The sequence below is a fragment of the Ustilago hordei genome (assembly GCF_900519145.1).
Source record: "Ustilago hordei strain Uho2 genome assembly, contig: UHO2_contig_07, whole genome shotgun sequence".
Lineage (NCBI taxonomy): Eukaryota > Fungi > Basidiomycota > Ustilaginomycetes > Ustilaginales > Ustilaginaceae > Ustilago > Ustilago hordei.
This window is the reverse complement of record NW_024545289.1, coordinates 730,557-750,792: the sequence shown is the minus strand read 5'-3', so window position 1 is coordinate 750,792 and position 20,236 is coordinate 730,557. Positions and strand designations below refer to the sequence as shown.

Genomic DNA, 20,236 nt, shown 5'->3' with positions numbered 1-20,236 from the left:
CAGAATGTTTATTCTTGCCATGACTCGATACAAGAGATTCTCACTCAGAACGTGTTAGGAGATATCGGGCATATCGGCTCGTTAAGACCGGTAACCCGATAAGGCTTGGGCATATCGGTCAAGAGGAAGCTTCTAGAATGGAAGCCTCTAGAAAGGAGAGGGTCGTCTTCGTTGGCCTCCGTACCCTGATGAAAGGTATAAGAAGCGGCACTCAGATAGTAGCTCCAGTAGTTTTCACCATCCATCTGTACTTACGTTCGTTGTCGCTACACGTAATAAACACCGCATCCTACCATCAAACCTTCACATTCCAACAGAACGAACTTTTCTTCCACGTCGATGTCTCTTGTAGTCCCATAAGCTCTGCTCCAGCTCCGAGAGAAAAGCGGAGCCTACTTATGCCGGAGAAGAAGTGGATAAGAAGCCGGTAGAACGGCTTGTCCATTGCCCTTTCTCCATCCGCTCCTTCGCTCACTCTCAAACTCACTTCTCCCTCGAACAAGTATCTCATCCCATACCAAAAGCCACCTTCTCACCACGCAATAATCATGAAGCTTTTCTCCGGCATCCTCGCTCTTTGCGCCGTGATGGTCATTTTCATCGCCACTGTCAAGGCCGACGAGTGCAAATGCCCCAATGGTTCACGCTGCTGTGGTAATTCGTAAGAAACAAATTCTTTCTAACGAAGAGATTGGAGCTTGCTGATTGCTGATTGCTGACAAAATTTCCCCTCTCCGGGTTGATGATGATGTTGGTGCGGTAGCATTCACTATAGCAGCTGTTCCTGTGACAAAAACTGTCCTCCTGGTTATGAGTTGAATCGCTCTGGTTAGCCTGATAGCTCACACGAAGGTTTCGAGAAGGCCTTCAAGGATGATGGCACGGACTGAGGTGGACGGACTTCAACTGCATATGTGATCGTTTTCTCTGAATGCTGGTCTAGCTTCTGTTGCTTTTCACGATATAATTATCCACCATTCTTGCCACTCGCCTTTGCGCTCAACCGATCCAATTCTAGGCGGACGGTGAATGTCATTGAAATTTACGCACTACTGATACATCCGCAATCAATCACACTCAACCATCTTCAGAGGCGTCCTTTTATTTCAAGACTGGGTTATTTCGACCTTCGATTGTGCTGTCAGATGTCGCGACTCGCGAGGGCCGCGCGCATGCCCAGCACGTCGATGACAGTTTCCTGATCTGTTACTATGGATACAAACAAGGTGAGCGTAACGCGTAAGCAATGTCAAAGCACGATCGTGGCTTGATACGAACAGCATCAGCTCCTGCCCCCCACTACAGCCTGCTGTTACAGCCCCTTGTGAGTAGTGCAGAAGTTGCGGGTCGTAGTCTCGAGCTGTTTTCTGATCTTTGTCCTTTATGACGGACGCAACTGTTATGTCTACGTTTATAATCCAAACTGCATTAGGGCCAGACTTCAAGACACCAAGACTGCAGACCTCGGGGATGATTTTGTGAGGGTTGAGCAGTCAAGATAATGATTCTGATCGAACCTTAGAAATCTAGCTGGCTGAAGACTGTGCTCGTTGTCCGTCTCTCTGCGTCGCTTTTGTTACTAATCATCGAAGATTAGCGATTTGTTCAATATGATCGCTGTTTCTGAGCACAGCACGAAACGTGCAGAGTGTCTGTAGTTCGACCTTGACCGCCACTTGCGTGTGTGTGGTCCCCATTAAGATGCGACAGTTGATCCTGGGCTCGAGGCAAATTGTAGTTTGTCGACATCCGTCACACGTCAAATCTTCTCTCCAGGTCGATCGGCGGCGATTGACATCTGTCTCTCAGAGAGAATTTGATGAGCAACGAAAAAAAGAAAAGGTCCAAAAACGTGTGGGGAAACTCTGGACTCGAAAATGGTACCCGCTCTATGCCGCCAAGGGTTGTTGGAGTACGTGAAAAGAGGTCTCCGCCCAGTCAGTGCATAGTTTCCGCCGAGTACGAGATGCGGGGTAAAGCCTACCATCCTCGTTCTTATACTTAGGCTCAGCCTCGTACTCCCCTCTTCTCTCCTTCTGCGTGACCAGTTTCTACAATCCTTCTCTTTGACATCATTGCACCACCCAAAATGTCTAACCCGACAGCTATCCCACTCAACGACAAGCTGAAAACGGCCATCAACCGTCGTACGAAACCCAACGCATTTACTCTCGATGTCGTCATCAACAATCTTTTTCGGCCCTTGTTCCACTCTCCTACCCTCTCTCTCATAGCTACCATCCTTTCTTTCGTTCGAATTGTCGGTGGTTTAAACAACCTTCAATTCTTGCGAGAGAGAAAAGATCTGAGTCGAAGGGAAAAACTCGCTTCCCTCTTCACAGACTTTGTTGCTGGCTGGAGCGACCCCGGCAACCGTCTCGCTAAATACTACCTCCTGATTCGGCTACTGAAAACGGTCAACGCAATTGGTAACCGACTCTTGATCAACCGACAAGGGAGGAGAAATGTTCGATGGCACGAACATGTAGTAGTCATCACCGGCGGTGCACGTGGGATTTGCGGACACATAACCAAAATGCTCCGACAAAAAGGAGCCACTGTAGTCGTGTTGGATCTCCTAGAGAAGTCAGAACACGGATTGGAAACGTTATATGTCCAAACCGACGTGACTGACATCCAGTCCTTGGAGAAAGCAAAGAAGACAATTGAGGAAAAGGTGGGATACGCTACAATGCTCGTCCTCGGTGCAGGTATCGCTCGACACTCATTCTTGCTCGACACAGAAGAACAGTTCCCGTACCATTTGGCCAAGCAAGTTTCAGAGGTCAACTACCACGGTGTTCTGGCCTGTCTTAAGACTTTCGGCGAGCACATGCTCCCGGATGGCGGAGTCAAAGATCGACCTTACAAGCAAGCCAAAAACGGTTGGGGAGGTCACATCTTAACCATCGGATCTGGAGCGGCGTACATCGAACTCCCAGCAAATGCAGCTTATAACGCCTCTAAGGCAGCCGTTCTTTCCCTCCACTCTTCACTGCAGAGTGAGTTGCAGGCTTATCACAGGGTGGATAATGTCAGAGCTTCAGTCATCTGCCCGCTGAAGATCGAAAGTAAGATGACGGAGGGAAGGATGATCGATACCCGCGATCAATTCATGCTGCCGACGTTGACTATTCCGGAAGCGGCAGGGAAAATTGTGCAAGTGTTGGAGGGGGATAAGAGTAGAATTGTTTACATTCCAAGGGCGATGTATGGGATGAGTTATTTGAGTAAAGTGCTGCCTGCGTGGCTGTTGAGGTCGGTGCAAGGGGGGTTGGGAGCAATGGATACTTTCTTGGTTTATGCTAAGGAGTATAGGAATCGGGAGGAGAACATTCATCAGTAGTGAGCGTTGTAAACGGCATAAAGTGTATTACTGTCCTCAAAGACAAAATGGAAGCCCAGTGGATGGAACGGACGCTTGTGTCTGTGTGCTCTGTTGAAGGGCGTGCGTCAAATGTCGATGATCACAAGTATCGATTGCGATGAGGAGCATAGCTAAGTACATGACGATCCCTAGTGTATATATATGTGTCTTACGAGGACAATGAGACTGAAGCATAGTATGGAGATTACCGAGATACTGTGTTGGCTATCTATCAGCTGGCATGCTGATGCCGATCGCGGTAATCGATTCGGATGATGTGGTTTATATCCGAGTGAGTGAGGTTGGTGTTTAATGTGAGCTCGGAAGCAGAAGTTGCTGAAAAAGACGATCCAGTAGAACACGATCTGACGATGAATCGGGGAAATACGATCTGATCGGAGATCGGGCGGACCGATATGATCTCACACTGTCGGATCTGTATCATGCCCGGTTAACAGATAGCCGACATAGTTGCCTCCGTCATGTTTCAGCATCATATACTGGGCAGCACATCTCTGTATCATACACATATGCACAGAACGCTGGAACACATATATATATATATACTAGTCATTATCTTGTACTTAGTCCTCACATATCATAGCAATCGATACTTGTGATCATCGCTATTTGCTGTACGTCCTTCAACTTTAAAGAGCCTTCTTGCACGGATCGCCAGCCAACGCTGATGGTCTTGAATCGGCGATCTCGGTGCATCGGGATATGTCCTCAGAGCAGACAAACAGTGATGCTTCCATCAATGTAGCCTGTCCCAGGAAGGGCAAGCTTGGCACGGCAGGAACAACCATCAAGTACCTAAGGTATCACTCCATTGAGCGGCAGATAATACGTTACAGTACAGGGAGAGCGATTAAAAGGGAGAGAGAAAGCGACCCTTGGCGCATCTTTTCCACAAATGCAAAGAGCCTCTACAAAGAACACTTTGGATGTCTTCCTTAATCCTTCTTTCCAAGCGGAATCACCGGCAAGGTAAAGAAACTGTTGTAAGGGCTCAAGAAACTAGCGATACCCAAATAGTATCCCGCAAATCCAGTCGCAATGCCAAATGCACCTCCAGCGGTCTGCAGTGCAGCAATACCAGTGTAGGCGTGAGCTCCCAACATGATGAAAGTGATCCAGAGGAGGAAGATCAATACGAAAAGCGAGACCGAACCACGAAGAGAAGCGATGAGGTAGATGGTAGTAATACCGAACCAGATCCAGAGGTAGAGACCAATGGCGCTTTCCGCTTCAGCCGCATAAGGAGAACCCTTTGAGTAGATACCAGGGACACCGTTGTAAGTGCCTTCAAAACCGAAGAAAGGGATAAGGATGACAGCATATCCCCACCAGAACATGCCGAAGGAGCAGAATACGGTAGCACCGAAAGTGTTGCCTGATGCAAACTCCCACAAGCCAGCAAGGAATTGAGCGAGACCACCATAGGAGAGAGCGAAACCGAGAACGGCGTTGGGCATCTCGATGCCTCGGATTTGAATGTTGTATAGGGAGAGGAGGAGAGTCGTGGTCGAGAAGCCAAACACTATATATTCACAGAACAAGCAGAGGCATCAGTATTCGAGCGAGAGAAACATAGATTGTAAGGTGAGTGAATGCTTACCTCCGAGAGGAAGAGGGTTACCAATACGACGATGAGAGTTTGCGATAGCAAGCAAGTCATCATCGGCAAAGTGACCTCCAGGGGTGAGAGTTCGGCTCATAGTGGGACCGCCAAATCCAGCACCGTTGTACATGGGTGCCTGATGAGCCATGGTTCCCTTTTCGTTGTCAAAGCTTTGGTGTCCGTTGCGATGGCCGTTGGTGTAGCCATTGCCGTTGTTGACGGGTGAAGAGTGACCGTTGGCGGTAGCAGCACCGTCAGCGGAGTGAGGAGTAGCTGCAGTCAACTGGTGACTGTTTGCGTTGACGGCCTGCGACATGGTTGTTGAGCTCTATACAGTCTTTGATATTCGGGATTGCGAGAAGGAGGTGATGGTGATAAGAGAGATAATAATCAGGATGGGAAGCAAGAGCAAGGGAAAGGTAGGCTGAGGGATATCCAGTGATGAGATGCGGGATAGACAACAACCAGGGCTCGAGCAAGATTCTCGTGTGTGGGGATGTTACACCAGTCAATGCCTACTTTCTCGCTCGTTATCATGCGGAGCAACGACTGCACGGTGTATTGCCTCGATGAGAACAGACCAAGTGAGGTTCCTTGCACAATGCGGGGAAAGCGCAGGGATATTTGCAGAGCCGAGTATAGGACGCTCACACACTTTCGCACGCTCTCTCTCGGCTTGATGCACGGGAAAGAGGGGTAGAGAGTAGTGATGGTATGTTGGTTTAGCCGCAGGAGAGAATGGTCAACATGACGGGGCAAGAATGACACATCGCCCCGAGCCGAGTTACCAGTCACCCTCGGTAGTGCCATAATCTCAGTGTACGTCCAAGAAAGAGAGGACGCAGGTAGGAAGATCAAGCAAAGGGCGGAGGAGATCCAAAAACTTGCCTTGTCTTGTCCCGGGTGGAATGCTTAGTCTAAGTTACTCTAACTCGAATGTGGGGAATGGTCAGCTTGGCTCTGTTGTTGTGACCGCATGCCCTTTGTACCACCCGAGTGTTCGAGCAGAACACAAAACAATGATGTGGCCGAGCCGCGGAGAAATAAGCTGACTCGCAACGCAACGCTACACAACACAACACAACACAACACAACACAACACAACACCATGACTGTGAGTCTGACTGTTGAAGCGGCTGTCGGAGTGTCAGGCCTGCATGCCGGCCGCGGCGGAAGAGGAATGCGGGGTAACATATTGTACGTCAATGACGGAGTTCATGTTTGCTTCCTCTCCTTTGTCGCCAACATCTCTGCTTCCATCGCGATCCGATCGATTCGTCAATTCCACTCTTCCGAGGGCTTGGCCTACGCCATTTCCTATCTGTGCTCGAATGTCAATCTTTGAGAATGACTCGGTGGCACAAACAAGCCAAGCACCATGACAAGCACGAGGATTGGAGTGCACGGAGCAGCCAACTTCGTCGTTGTTGTCACTTGATTTGGTCTCCTTGCGTAGAGCAAACGATGTTGTTCGCTCAAACTCGCCTTGTTTTCCGCCGCGGCCAGCTTCGTCGCTCAAATTCGGCAGGTATGTGATGCACCTCGACGCAACACAATCGCTTGCTGACATTCCAACCGACCTCCGCGCACTTTCGCCACGATGACATGCCGTAGACAACTCTCCCTTACCCCGCTTTTGTTGCCGGAGTGAAACAAGGTCACACTAGGTTGTCCCGTTCGGTGTTGTCACTGCAAAGCTGCAATTCTCTGTGCAGTGTGCCTGGGTGATGGATGTGTTCATGCTCGAAAGATCAGAGTAACTCAGCGTCCGCGAGGTTGGTCTGCGTTGCCGAGACTAGCGTCGTACCTTAGAGCCCCCTGCCCATAGCTGCTACACTGTAGGCGAGTCTGAGCTGCTGCACATACGAAGGTTTGGTTCATCTGGCGTCCGATAGCAACAGCCTGACTGTGCCAGTAGCGTCTGTCGACGTGCTTGCCCCGCAACTTCCCCGCAAAGTCAAATCCCAGCTATAGCGATTCGGTCAAGTCTTGCTCATCAACACACCTCTCGCCCTCTTCACCTTGTCAGCTTCTCCTCCATTCTCATCGCTACGAGTTCCCGTAGACCTCCTTCCGTTTCACCTTACCACCGCCATCTTTCAATCTCCATCATCATTCGTTTCTGATCTCCATCACAACCGTCGAAGAAGCACGCCAACATGTCGATCAACAACTACAAGCACCCAAACCTCAAGCAGCAGTGGGGTCTCGTCGAGGACCCTAACGGCAGCGACCATGTTGTCACTTCAAAGGGTCACCGATTGACACGAACATTGACAGCTGGTGGACACGAGGTGGACTCGTCGCAGCCTGGTTTCCCTATCTACCACCGAAGGATCGCAAAGTGAGTAATGGCTCCAACAGCGTTCGCGTAGAGATGCTCGATGGCGAAAGAGTGTACCTAACAATGACTGTATTCTGTTTCTGTTTGTTGCCTGTGGTATTAGCCCGTTCCCATTGGTTTGCATCGCTACTGGCGCCTCGCTGCTGATGCTTGGCTTCGTTCTGATTCGACACCGCGGTATCACCAACCCTGCTATCTGTGAGTGTAAACCTACACTGATCGGCACGGTCCCTCCTCCAGTGATGCTGTTTGCTGACTTCTGTTTTCTCTTGAACGGGCTGTTTATTACAGACATGGCCATCGCTCTCCCGCTCGGAATGATCGGCAACTTTGCCGCGTGCATGTTTTCTTACGCTGAGGGCTCTACCTACCTTGCCACCATCTCTGGTACTCTTGCTGGATTGATCGGTGGTACTGGCTTGCTCTTCCTTCCCTGGACCGGTATTCAGTCAACCTACGTTCTCGGTGGAGCCAACCAAGCAGCAGGTGTAGCCGAGTTCTACAAAGCCTCTGCCATGGTTTTCTTCATCTCGCTCATCCCTATCTTCTTGATCTTCCTCGCTTCCTTCCGTACCTCAGGCCCTGTCGCTGGTGCAGCACTCCTCATCGTTGTCGCACTTGGCTGTCTCGGTGGAGCTTACATCAAGGGAGTGGAGGACTTGGTGATTGCAAAGGCGTCCGGTGCATTGTTCATCGTGGTGGGCGTGTCGCTGTTCTATGCCGCTACTTCGGTGATGTTGGCCGAGGAAGGATGGAAGCTCTTGCCCGTTTTCCCTCTGCCCAGGCTCGAGTAAGCTGTCGGCTGGCTGGGCTTCGTATCTCCTCTCAGGGACAAAAAGGTCTCATTGGTTGTCAAACAATGCTACATCATATACCATCTCTTGTTCTGCTTTTGATGTGTAAGCCGTGGCTGTAACCGATTGCGATGCATCAAAAGCTTGCTACCAGAAGCGCTTTCGTGTGCGGCCTGTTCCAGGTTGATGATGTTCGCACTGAGCTCGTTCGTAAGATGACATCTGAAGAAGAGTCGCTGCGCTCGCCATGAATGTCAGACCGAACGTGTGGAATTGAATTGTTCCTCACTACGGTTCTGCTGAGCGGAGATCTGGTGTCTGCGGGACGAATCCGAGCTGAAGGCATGGGTGCGGAAGACAAAGGCAAACGGCTTGGACTGGGGCTTGCTGAATGCTGTCTCCGACCTGCTTCACCCGCTAGTAATCTGCCACTTTCTTTGCGAATAGCCTCTGCGCGTGCGGCCTTGTCTTTGCCAGCACTTTCAGGAATGTCCGGAAAGCAACTTGAGGATAGGGAGATGGACTACTTGGCTCACTTTGCCTGCACCTACTACGCCGGCATTCAACCTGGAGTCCGACATTTCCGTCTCGAGGAGATGGTGGAATTGAACAGCATGTTGCTGAAGATCGCTTTCCGCACTGTGAGTATGAAGCGGAAAGTCGTGGTGATGGTGATGAATCATTCAGTGCACATTTGGCTACATGCAAATGAATTTTAATGCTCCGAAAGGCATCGGAAAACGGAGACGAGTGTGGCTGGATCATTAAGTATAGCAACTCCCACATTCGGCATGTACCACCCATATGTATATATATCAAGCTGCGAGCACTAGGCTCTTGCCACACTTAGTCAATTGAGTATATATGTTTCTGTCTAAACCAGAAGTGATATCGTACTTAGACTCTCCCCGATCGCCAGTTATCGGGACCAAACATCTTCACTTTGCAACATCAGATGGCCTGTTTAGCTATATGCTCCTTGCTTCCCCCTCCCAGCTGCAAAGGTTTTTCTTCCTAGCCACTTAGCTGTCAGCAGTCATGCGCCTGAACCCCAGACTCGATTGGAAAAGCTAGTTCTGGTTGATTTCAGTGAAACCTATCAAATAAGGTCCTTCTGGAGGATTCCGATGGGAAATATCAGAAGACTGACTTCTGATGCATTTTGACTAACTGCTGTGAACACTTTGTTCAGAGGCAATGTGGCATGTTTGATGAGTTGGAGATGTCTTGCTGTATCTATACCAAAGTATAGTATGTGATGTCTGTCATAGCATGAGTGTTTGTAATGCCAACAGTCACTTGATAATAGTGAAAGGTATCCAGACCACAATAGAATTATTGCCTACAGAAGAATCAACGGTGAGTTATCGCACGTGTAATATCATGCTGAGTATGACAGGTCTCATGAGAATTGGTCAGAGAGGCACCCCATCACCAATACAACAAGGGGAGGATACTGTACAAGGGGAGGACACCACTGGATGAAGTAGGGGTCTGGCATGATGATGAGGTGGTGCCAACAGGTGGGTGCCAATGACCAGGGGGCAATGGAAGGGGGCACAAGTCGCCACTCAGATGAAGTGGGACTGCCCTCTAATGGAGATGAGACAGCACAAGGCCCGTCCATCCACAGGAGGCAAGGGAAGTGATGCCAACAAGTGGCATCACAAGAGGGATGGGGAGGATAGTAGGTGTCACGGGAGCCAGTCAGCCGAAATGGAGTCTGCGCCACCTGCACAGACAGGGAGGTGAATCGGCTGAGGGCTGGTGAAAGAGCCCAACTCGGTGGATCCCAGGGAGATCTGGTGAATGACTGCAGCTTGCTGGACATTGGGGACTGCTGGTGGCAGGAACATATGGGAGGGCTGGAGAGCAGCACCACCCTGTTGTACACATGGGGTGTCAACATTGTTGATCGAAATCGATTGGACACATGATATATTGCTTGGGAACAATCACTCTGGAAGTGTAGTAGGCTTGGCAGCTCAGGAAGGTGCCGAAGTCAGCATTACCAAGCAAAGGCCTGAGCAGTGTCACATGTGGGTTGTGTGGTAGCACTAGATTGTGGTTTTGGCTCAGTACAGGTCTGTATATATACTGTCTTTTCATGCTATTGGATGAGCCTCTGCTCATCCACTCTACTATACCTACACAGATATCATAACCATACGTTATACTACATGAACAGTAACATTCCTTATACATCGCACATTGCAATATCATCTATTGCAATCATTACAAGTTTGAGTCTTCATCATCAAGTGAAGAGTATTGTATACAACATCATTGACACCTACATCAATGCTGTAGCACCACAACTACAGGCAGAACCTCCACCATGGGCCTGGAACTTCCACCAGTACCTATAACCCAACCACTGTCAACAACATTGACTGAGCACTAGCTCTGTCACTCTCAGTACTATGTTGACATCTCGACACTTGCACCAGCATTGTACTACACCATCGCTAGGAGTTGAACTTGCCATGTTACCTCTGTACAGAGTGCCAACAGCAGTTAGTCAATATCTGTTCCCCAGGCCACACTCATCGGGTATCATGGTTATCCATTTGAGAGGAGCCTCCTCACCAGTTCTCCGAGAAATACACTCAGTCAACTCTCCTTACCAGAACTCGTTGAGATCTGCTGAGATGGCCCCTTCCACAGAGAGTCGGGTGTTAGGCACACGACCGCTGACAGTAGGGAGGAGGAGAAGGAGCAGTGTTGCAGGTGACACTACAAGAAAGGTATATAACCATGCTCCCCATCATAGGAGGAGAGTGGATTGCCATCCACTCTACACCATACACAACTAGTTATCACTTCACATAAGTATACATTAGTTACAGTCAGCAAAGTTGCAATCAAGTAGATTGCTTCCATCATAGTGTGTGTATTGTATCACCACTCACTGATGTCCAAAGGCAGTTCATAGCAAACCAGTGGTCTGGATAATGATAGAACCAAAGGCAGTTGTCCACTACAGTCTGGGGATCACCTCAAGCACTCAGTTGACACACTGAACACTTGTGTTGGCACCAACAACATCAATCACACCAGACCTTGGTGTCATAGCAATACATCCATCATTATTGATTGTGTCAAGCTACCTCTGGACAGAGTGTCCACAGCAGTCAGTTGAAACCTGCAATAGCAATCAATCTATCACATATTTGAGCAAGGAAAGTCATAGAGGCCTTCTATGACAGAGCTTGACCAAAATAATAATACACAGTATCTTACCACATATCTTGATGGGATCTGTAATAGAAGTGGTTCTACTACAGATATCAGGTTTCAGGCGCGAGACCCCTGACAAGATCCTAGAAGGCTTCTACAGCAGATTCCAGCGAGAAAGATAATAGAAGGCTTTTACGGTAGATTTCGCCAAGGTTGATTTTAATTGACCTTAACCATAGATTTCGGTTTTCAGGTGCGCAATGTCATGGGCCTGAATGCTCAAGAAGGAGGGTCACTGGTTCATATGGAAGGAGCACAGGTATCGAAGATCTAGTCGATACCATTAGAGAGCATGGTCGTAGTGCAGTCTCCATGGAGACCATGGACTCCTACGGACTCACATGCAAAGGAGGACTGAGCCCATATGCAAGGAGGGCCAGGCACAGCCATGAAGAGGACCAAGCTCAAGGAGCATGCAGATGGTTACCACTCAGGGGCTCGAGAGACAAGAGTCAAAGGAACCGTCACCAGTCAAAGGAGAAGGAGCAGTGTATAGGGAACCGGCAAGCAGGTCCTGAGGAGGAGGAGCAGTGTTGAAGGAGTTGACACCACTCAGGAGGCACAAGGGTGCCAAACAAGCAGGATAGCAAGGAGGAGGAGCAGTGTCGAAGGAGTCGATAGCTCAAGGAGGACAGGAGTGGTGCTAGAGGGGCCCCCTGTACAAGTACTCGATGAAGAAGGTACTCTCTGGAGAGAGAGCAGGAGCAGCGTTGCTGGCAATGCTGTGAAGAGGTATATAACCATACCTTCTCATCATCAAAGGTCAAGTGGATCCTCATCCACTCTACACACACCATAACTAGTTATCACTTCAGCATAAGTATATATTAGTTTTAGTCAGCATAGCAGCAATCTATCAAGGTTGCTCCTCATCGTAGTGCATGTGTTGTATCACCACTACCTGACATCCGAAGGCGCCCCATAGCAGGTTAGCAGTCCAGATCAAGATAGAACTGAAGGCAGTAGTCCACTGCGGTCCGGGGATCACCTCAAGCATCAGTCAACACACTGGACACTTGTGTTGATGCCACCAACCCTATCACCCATGCCACCAACCTTATCACCAACACCATCGACCTCATCATCATCAACACTCACACCAGACCTTGGTGTCATCACAACCTATGCATTGATATTGATCGTGCTGAGCTACCCCTGAATGGAGTGTCCACAGAGGTCAGCCGAAACCTATGATAGTATATACACGAACGCCACCCATCACGCAACTTGATAGTCACTGAGTGACTAACTCATCAAGACCGATACCGAGACAATAGCTGTCGCACGGTTTGATAGTCACTGAGTATCTCGACAGACTGACCTGGGTTTCAGGCACAAGACCCCTGACATTAGAGTGGATCATTCAAGCAGCTCCTCACAATCACCATGATGGACCCAGACCTCAACAATAAGCTCGATAGACTACTCACTCTATTGGAAGCACAGCTAGAGCTTACCAGACAGGGACAACGAGAGGAACAGTTGCAATGAGCTCATCTGAGCAGGGAGGAGATGATGGACCTCTCTCACTCAGAAGACCAAGCAGGAGGAGGAGATGAGTCTATGATAGGAGACCCATGTCATGGGCCTGGATGCTCAAGAAGCAGGAGGGTCATGGGTTCATATGGAAGGAGCACAGGTATCGAAGATCTAGTCGAGATCAGTAGAGAGCATAGTGCAGTCTCCATGGAGACCATGGACTCCTATGGACTCACATGCAAAGGAGGGCCAAGCACAGCCACGAGGAGGACCAAGCTCAAGGAGCAGGCACAGCCACGAAGAGGACCAAGCTCAAGGAGCATGCAGATGGTTACCACTCAGGGGCTCGAGAGACAAGAGCCAAAGGAACTGTCACTGATCAAAGGAGGAGGAGCAGTGTCGAAGGAGTCGACACCAGGTCATGAGGAGGAGGAGCAGTGTCGAAGGAGTCGACACCAGGTCATGAGGAGGAGGAGCAGTGTCGAAGGAGTCGACACCAGGTCATGAGGAGGAGGAGCAGTGTCGAAGGGTTGACATCAGGTCATGAGGAGGAGGAGCAGTGTCGAAGGAGTCGACACAGCTCAAGAGGCACAGGGGTGCCAAGCAGGAGAGGCCCCTGAGCAGTACTCGATGAAGAAGGTACTCTCTGGAGAGAGAGAGCAGGAGCAGCATCGCTGGCGATGCTGAGTAGAGGTATATAACCATGCTTTCTCATCATCATAGGTCGAGTGGATCCTCATCCACTCTACTCACCATAACTAGTTATCACTTCAGCATAAGTATATATTAGTTTCAGTCAGCATAGCAGCAATCCATCAAAGGTTGCTCCTCATCGTAGTGTGTGTGTTGTATCACCACTACCTGACGTCCGAAGGCGCCCATAGCAGGTTAGCAGTCCGGATCAAGATAGAACCAAAGGCAGTAGTCCACTGCGGTCCGGGGATCACTTCAAGCATCAAGTCAACACACTGGACACTCGTGTTGACACCACCAACCTTATCACCAACACCATCAACCTCATTATCATCGACATCACCAATCTCATCACCAACACCATCAACCTCATCATCATCAACACTCACACCAGACCTTGGTGTCATCATAACATTGATATTGATTGTGCCGAGCTACCCCTGAACTGAGTGTCCACAGAGGTCAGCCGAAACCTATGATAGTATATACAACAAACGCCACCTGCTGTCACTGCACAACTTGATAGTCACCGATACCGAGACAATAGCTGTCGCACAGTTTGATAGTCACCGAGTATCTCGACAGACCGACCTGGGTTTCAGGCGCGAGACCCCTGACACAAACCTCCTCGCCATCACTCTGTATATATCAAGATTGTCAAGTATGTTTCTCTACCAGTGGAGGCAAAGCAGTACTGGAGCTCTCTGGAATGGTTCAAGACCATCCTGCTTGGATACTAGCTGATACCAGTGCTGGTTTGTCCATAGTCTCAGATTCTTTCATTAGTAAGTACCAAAAACCCACAAAACCCATAAAAACAAGATCGATCCATGGTGTCACTGGGCACCAACTCTCCATCAATAGTTCTGCGAGCATGCAGGTATCTATTGGTACACACAATCTGGGTGTGGTTGAAGCTTCAGTGGCTGACACTGCTGACTATGACCTCATCCTGGGGTTCACCGAGCTACAGAGACTCAAACCCACCATACAATGGGATATGGGCCAGCTGGAGTTCAAGACTCAGGAGCAGGACCGACCCCCAAGGAGACCCCCTGAAGCAGCAAGAGCAGGGGACCTAACCATTAAGAGACCAACCCTCCATGGTAACGAGTTTGTCTCGGCAGAGCACATACTACAAGCAGCTCTGGAAGATGGACCCATAGGGTTCATGCTGTTAGAGGAACCACCATCATCACTCCCAGCCTTTGGTTTTGTACCTACAGGCGCAGACAAAGGAGTCGAGATGGAGGTGGAGGTAGACAAGGTGGTGACGGCTGCAGACATACCAAAGCCATACCAACACCTGCGAGATGTGTTTGATGAGGTGGAAGCAGACAAGCTGCCCCATCATACCAAGCATGATCTCCACCTCGAGTTGATAGAAGGAGGTAAGCCACCTCAAGGGCCCCTATACCTTAAGGGACCCAAGGAGATGCCCGAGTTGAGGAGATACTTGGATGAGAACCTCGAGAAGGGGTTCATAAGACCATCGAAGAGCCCGGCACAATCACCAGTGCTCTTTGTACCAAAGAAGGATGGAGGTCTCAGACTCTGTGTGGACTACAGAGGTCTCAACGAGATCACTGTCAAGAACAGGGCACCATTGCCCCTCATCGAGGAGCAGCTGTTCTTACTCAGGAAGGCAAGGATCTATACCAAGCTAGACCTTAGAGCAGCATACAACCTCATCCAGATTGCTAAAGGAGATGAATGGAAGACAGCTTTTGGCACTCAGTTGGGACTCTATGAGTACCTAGTGATGCCCTTTGGCCTAGCCAATGCTCCAGCGCACTTCCAGTCATTCATCAATGACATCTTCCAAGACATCATTGGGATATATGTGGTAGTATACCTAGATGACTTCCTGATCTTCAGTGACACTGAGGAGGTACATGTGAAGCATGTCACCGAGGTCCTCACTCGCTTGAGGAGCAACAGGCTCTTTGCCAAGCTGTCGAAGTGTGAGTTCCACACCAAGATAGTTGAGTTCCTGGGATACATCATCAAGCCAATGGGTATAGAGATGGACCCAGAAAAGGTGCACACTGTCAAAGAGTGGCCAATGCTGGAGTCAATCCATGACATCCAGAGGTTCCTGGGTTTTGCCAACTTCTATCGAAGGTTCATAGCCCACTTTGCTCGCATAGCCAAGCCATTGACATCACTGGTAAAGCCTATAGAACAGTTCAAGAAGTTCGAGCTACCAGAGGAGGCCCAACAGGCCTTCCACAAGCTCATCCAGGCCTTCACATCAGCAGGAGTGCTTCAGCACTTCAACTACCATCTTCCAACAAGGTTGGAGACTGATGCAAGTGACTTTGCTATAGCAGGAGTACTCAAGCAGGAGCATGAAGGATGATGGCATCCAGTGGCCTTCTACTCTAGGAAGATGTCTTCTGCCGAGAAGAACTATGAAATCCATGACAAGGAGCTCCTAGCTGTGGTTGCCTGCCTTACTCAGTGGCGACACATGCTAGCTGGACTACTGAACCAACTGGTCATCCTCACTGACCATGAAGCCCTCAAGTACTTCAAGTCACAGAGATGCATCACAGGTCGTCAGGCTCGATGGGCAATACTACTAGCAGACTTCGACTTCATATTGCAGTATCGACCAGGAGACAAAGGTGGTGAACCTGATGCTCTCACCAGAAGGACAGACATGCAACCAGCTGGTGAGGAGCAGGATCACAATGTGAGGCAACTACTGCATCCTTGAGTGTTCAAGGAGACAGCAGACCATGACTCGATCCTAGTGGCCCCTATGATCTCGATGGAGTCCATAGCATCAAAAGGTCTCAGAGACCTGGTCAAGATCTTCCAGCCCTTAGACCAAGAGCTACAGGAGATACATACGAAGAAGCCCTTCAAGGTCAAGGACAACCTATGGTACAGTGGAGGAAGGTTGGTTATCCCCAAAGTGACCATGCCAGGGAGGACCAACAACTGACACTCAAGGAGTGCCAAAGAGGTAGATGGACAGTCTCTCTCTGTAGAGCACCTGCGATTCATGGTGATGACTCAATGCCATGATGGCATCACTGCTGGACATGTGGGAAGAGATGCTACCATCAAGGCAGCTCAACGACATTACTGGTGGCCAAACATGACAGCTTGGATTGCAGACTATGTAGCAAGTTGTCCTGTATGTGCTAGGTACAAAGCTCCTTGTCACCATCCATATGGTTTGCTACAGCCACTAGCAACACCAGACAGGCCCTGGGGCTCCATATCCCTTGACTTCATCGAAGGATTACCACCATCAAGGAACTATGACTCCATCCTCATCATTGTGGACAGGCTGACCAAGTTTGCCATACTAGCTCCAACCCATAAGACAGTCATGGCCAAACAGACTGCAGTGTTGCTATATGGACACATGGTTAGACTTTTCAGATACCCAGATCACATGGTCTCGGACCAAGGCAGGCAGTTCATATCAGGAGCATGGAAGGCATTTGCAGAACAAATGGGTGTGAAGCACTCACTTAGCATGGCCTACCATCCTCAAACTGATGGTCAGACAGAGAGGGTCAATCAGGTCATAGAGCAGTACCTAAGGATGTACTGCAACTATGAGCAGAATGATTGGGCCGACCTGCTGGACACTGCAGCCTTTGTATACAACAACACAGTCCACAACAGCATTGGTGTCTCACCATTCTTTGCATGCTATGGATGGAACCCTAAGGCTCATCCTGATATCCCTCAACAGTTGGGAGTCAATGACCCAGGTTGCTTCAAGTACCTCATGGATGGGAAGGAGCATTGCAAGTACCTCCAGGAACAGATCAGAGAGGCACAACATAGATCAGTAGACCAGTATAACAGGAAGCACAAGGACATCGAGTTCAAAGTGGGTGATATGGTCTATATCAACCATTGAAACTGGAAGACAAGGAGACCCACACCCAAGTTAGATACCTGGTTTGCAGGACCCTACCCAGTTCAGGAAAGGGTAGGATGCTGAGCTTATCAAATCACATTGCCAGCAAACCTTAGGGTGCATGATGTGTTCCATGTCTCCATGCTCAAACCAGCAAGAACAAGTTCTCTTCCTCAATGAGCTGAACAGCCCACCATACCATCACTTCCAGATGAGGACCTCGACTTTGAAGTCGAAGCACTCATTGACAAGCATTCACACAATGGGACTACAGAGTACAAAGTGTTGTGGAGAGGGTACTCAGAAGAAGCTGCTTCATGGGAACCAGTAGAGAACCTCAACTGCCCCGACCTCATCCAGGAGTATGAGGTGTTGGAGGGGGGACAAGAGAGTAGACAAAGTAGAGAGAGGAGGAGAGAACAGGAGGAGTAGAGAGAGAAGGAGGAAGGAGAAGGAGGAAGGGTGATGTTGGTGATGTTGTCGAGGAGGAGGAGGAGGAGTCAGCATGAACCAGACCAGAGCATGCCTCGACGGAGCTCGGCTCTTAAGAGGGGGGTAGTGTCATGGGCCTGGATGCTCAGGAAGCAGGAGGGTCACTGGTTCATATGGAAGGAGCACAGGTATCGAAGATCTAGTCGATACCAGTAGAGAGCATGGTCATAGTGCAGTCTCCATGGAGACCATGGACTCCTATGGACTCACATGCAAAGGAGCACTGAGCCATACACAAGGAGGACCAAGCTCAAGGAGCAGGCACAGCCACGAAGGGGACCAAGCTCAAGGAGCATGCAGATGGTTACCACTCAGGGGCTCGAGAGACAAGAGTCAAAGGAACTGTCACCGGTCAAAGGAGAAGGAGCAGTGTATAGGACACTGGCAAGCAGGTCATGAGGAGGAGGAGCAGTGTCGAAGGAGTTGACACCACTCAGGAGGCACAGGGGTGCCAAACAAGCAGCAGGATAGCAAGGAGGAGGAGCAGTGTCAAAGGAGTCAACACAGCTCAAGAGGCACAGGGGTGCCAAGCAGGAGAGGCCCCTGAACAGTACTCGATGAAGAAGGTACTCTCTGGAGAGAGAGCAGGAGCAGTGTCGCTGGCGATGCTGTGAAGAGGTATATAACCATGCTTTCTCATCATCAAAGGTTGAGTGGATCCTCATCCACTCTACTCACCATATAACTAGTTATCACTTCAGCATAAGTATATATTAGTTCCAGTCAGCATAGCAGCAATCTATCAAGGTTGCTCCTCATCATAGTGTGTGTGTTGTATCACCACTACCTGACATCCAAAGGTGCCCATAGCAGGTTAGCAGTCTGGATCAAGATAGAACTGAAGGCAGTAATCCACTGCAGTCTGGGGATCACTTCAAGCATCAAGTCAACACACTGGACACTCGTGTTGACACCACCAACCTCATCACCAACACCATCAACCTCATTATCATCGACATTCACCAACCTTATCACCAACACCATCAACCTCATCATCATCAACCCTCACACCAGACTCTGGTGTCATCACAACCTATGTATTGGTATTGATTGTGCTGAGCTACCCCTGAATGGAGTGTCCACAGAGGTCAGCCGAAACCTACAATAGTATATACACGAATGCCACCCATTGCACAACTTGATAGTTGCTGAGCAATAAGCTCATCGAGATCGATACCGAGACAATAGCTGTCACACAGTTTGATAGTCACCGAGTATCTCGACAGACCGACCTGGGTTTCAGGCATGAGACCCCTGACACCAGTGACCCTCCTGCTTCTTGAGCATTCAGGCCCATGACACACCCTTTGGTCTGCAAGATACTGTGTGCTCCATAGCTGATCTGCAATGTGTCTGATGGTTGCAACAGTTGAAATTGAGTTGGGTTGCTGTGCAGCAGAGCAGACAGATGGAATGGCAGGTGAGCTGGAAAGAAGGAGACTTGTCACTTTTGCAAGGGCTGACTGCCAACTGAGAGTGGTCTGACTGTATTGTGGCATGGTTATGGTTTGCAGTGTGGGGAACAACAAAGATACTGCTTCTGAAGAGTTAGTAGCATAAAGTTTCTCTTGGAGTGCTTTACAGGATTGATGCAACTCTCTGCCAAATTTGCTTTTTGGTACTGCACACAGTTAAATTTAGGTACACCGATACAGAGGCCACTAGCAGGCACTCTCACAATTGGGTAGTCTAGGTTAAAAAGGCATGTATTTTCGTTGTATGGTAGCGACATGACTTGTATTATATATACATGCTCTGGGCACCCGTCTGTACTTACTTTGTTGAGTCATGTCCATATGCCACATATCTGCTTTCATAAGCGTTGTCATAGCAACATGCTCCTCACATACCATGGTGTTAATCCTCGTGCATAGGCTGTGTTAGCTCCCACTAACTTCGCATTCTGTTTGTCTTCCTCATCACCCAATACCCTTCCAATTCCCCGATCCTGTGTGTTCCCTTTTACTGTGTTGCGCACTGGCAATGCCAGTGCATCTTCAACTCCCCCCCACAACGGCATGCCCAATCCTATCATTCTTGACATCCTTGTCATGTTGAATCCCTTGAGAGGCTTTGTAAGTATGTCAGCCACATTATTGGCTGTTTCAACATACTCGATCAATATGTTGCCATCTTGCACATGGTCCCTAACGAAGTAATACCTAGTGTCGATGTGTTTAAGTTTCCAATGTTTGGCCGGATCCTTGCTGACCTGTATACATCCTTGACTGTCAGTGTACAAGACTGGTTCGACTTCTGTGATCCCTAAATCCCTGAGTAAATACGAGAAGAAAAGGGCTTCTCTTGCTGCCTC

General features: G+C 49.3%; 6 protein-coding genes across 6 annotated transcripts; 4 read left to right on the top strand and 2 right to left on the bottom strand.

Annotated features, from left to right (window-relative positions):
* Positions 1 to 548: 548 nt before the first annotated feature.
* On the top strand, positions 549 to 890 carry UHO2_04012 (uncharacterized protein; the record flags this gene model as incomplete). Its single annotated transcript, XM_041559969.1, has 2 exons — positions 549 to 661; positions 842 to 890. The coding sequence occupies 2 exons, from the start codon at positions 549 to 551 to the stop codon at positions 888 to 890; spliced, it is 162 nt and encodes a 53-aa protein (XP_041415903.1).
* Positions 891 to 2,089: 1,199 nt separating this feature from the next.
* On the top strand, positions 2,090 to 3,346 carry UHO2_04011 (uncharacterized protein; the record flags this gene model as incomplete). The annotated part of the gene is made up of 1 exon (XM_041559968.1): positions 2,090 to 3,346. One exon carries the CDS (start codon positions 2,090 to 2,092, stop codon positions 3,344 to 3,346), a length of 1,257 nt encoding a protein of 418 aa, XP_041415902.1.
* Positions 3,347 to 4,323: 977 nt separating this feature from the next.
* UHO2_04010 (uncharacterized protein) lies at positions 4,324 to 5,307 on the bottom strand (the record flags this gene model as incomplete). Its single annotated transcript, XM_041559967.1, has 2 exons — positions 4,324 to 4,910; positions 4,989 to 5,307. 2 exons carry the CDS (start codon positions 5,305 to 5,307, stop codon positions 4,324 to 4,326), a joined length of 906 nt encoding a protein of 301 aa, XP_041415901.1.
* An 831-nt stretch (positions 5,308 to 6,138) lies between these two features.
* Positions 6,139 to 6,561, bottom strand: UHO2_04009 (uncharacterized protein; the record flags this gene model as incomplete). Its single annotated transcript, XM_041559966.1, has 1 exon — positions 6,139 to 6,561. One exon carries the CDS (start codon positions 6,559 to 6,561, stop codon positions 6,139 to 6,141), a length of 423 nt encoding a protein of 140 aa, XP_041415900.1.
* A 589-nt stretch (positions 6,562 to 7,150) lies between these two features.
* UHO2_04008 (uncharacterized protein) lies at positions 7,151 to 8,129 on the top strand (the record flags this gene model as incomplete). Its single annotated transcript, XM_041559965.1, has 3 exons — positions 7,151 to 7,335; positions 7,439 to 7,533; positions 7,627 to 8,129. 3 exons carry the CDS (start codon positions 7,151 to 7,153, stop codon positions 8,127 to 8,129), a joined length of 783 nt encoding a protein of 260 aa, XP_041415899.1.
* A 6,121-nt stretch (positions 8,130 to 14,250) lies between these two features.
* UHO2_04007 (uncharacterized protein) lies at positions 14,251 to 17,430 on the top strand (the record flags this gene model as incomplete). Its single annotated transcript, XM_041559964.1, has 4 exons — positions 14,251 to 15,839; positions 15,930 to 16,239; positions 16,273 to 16,448; positions 16,506 to 17,430. The coding sequence occupies 4 exons, from the start codon at positions 14,251 to 14,253 to the stop codon at positions 17,428 to 17,430; spliced, it is 3,000 nt and encodes a 999-aa protein (XP_041415898.1).
* Between the last annotated feature and the right edge of the window lie 2,806 nt (positions 17,431 to 20,236).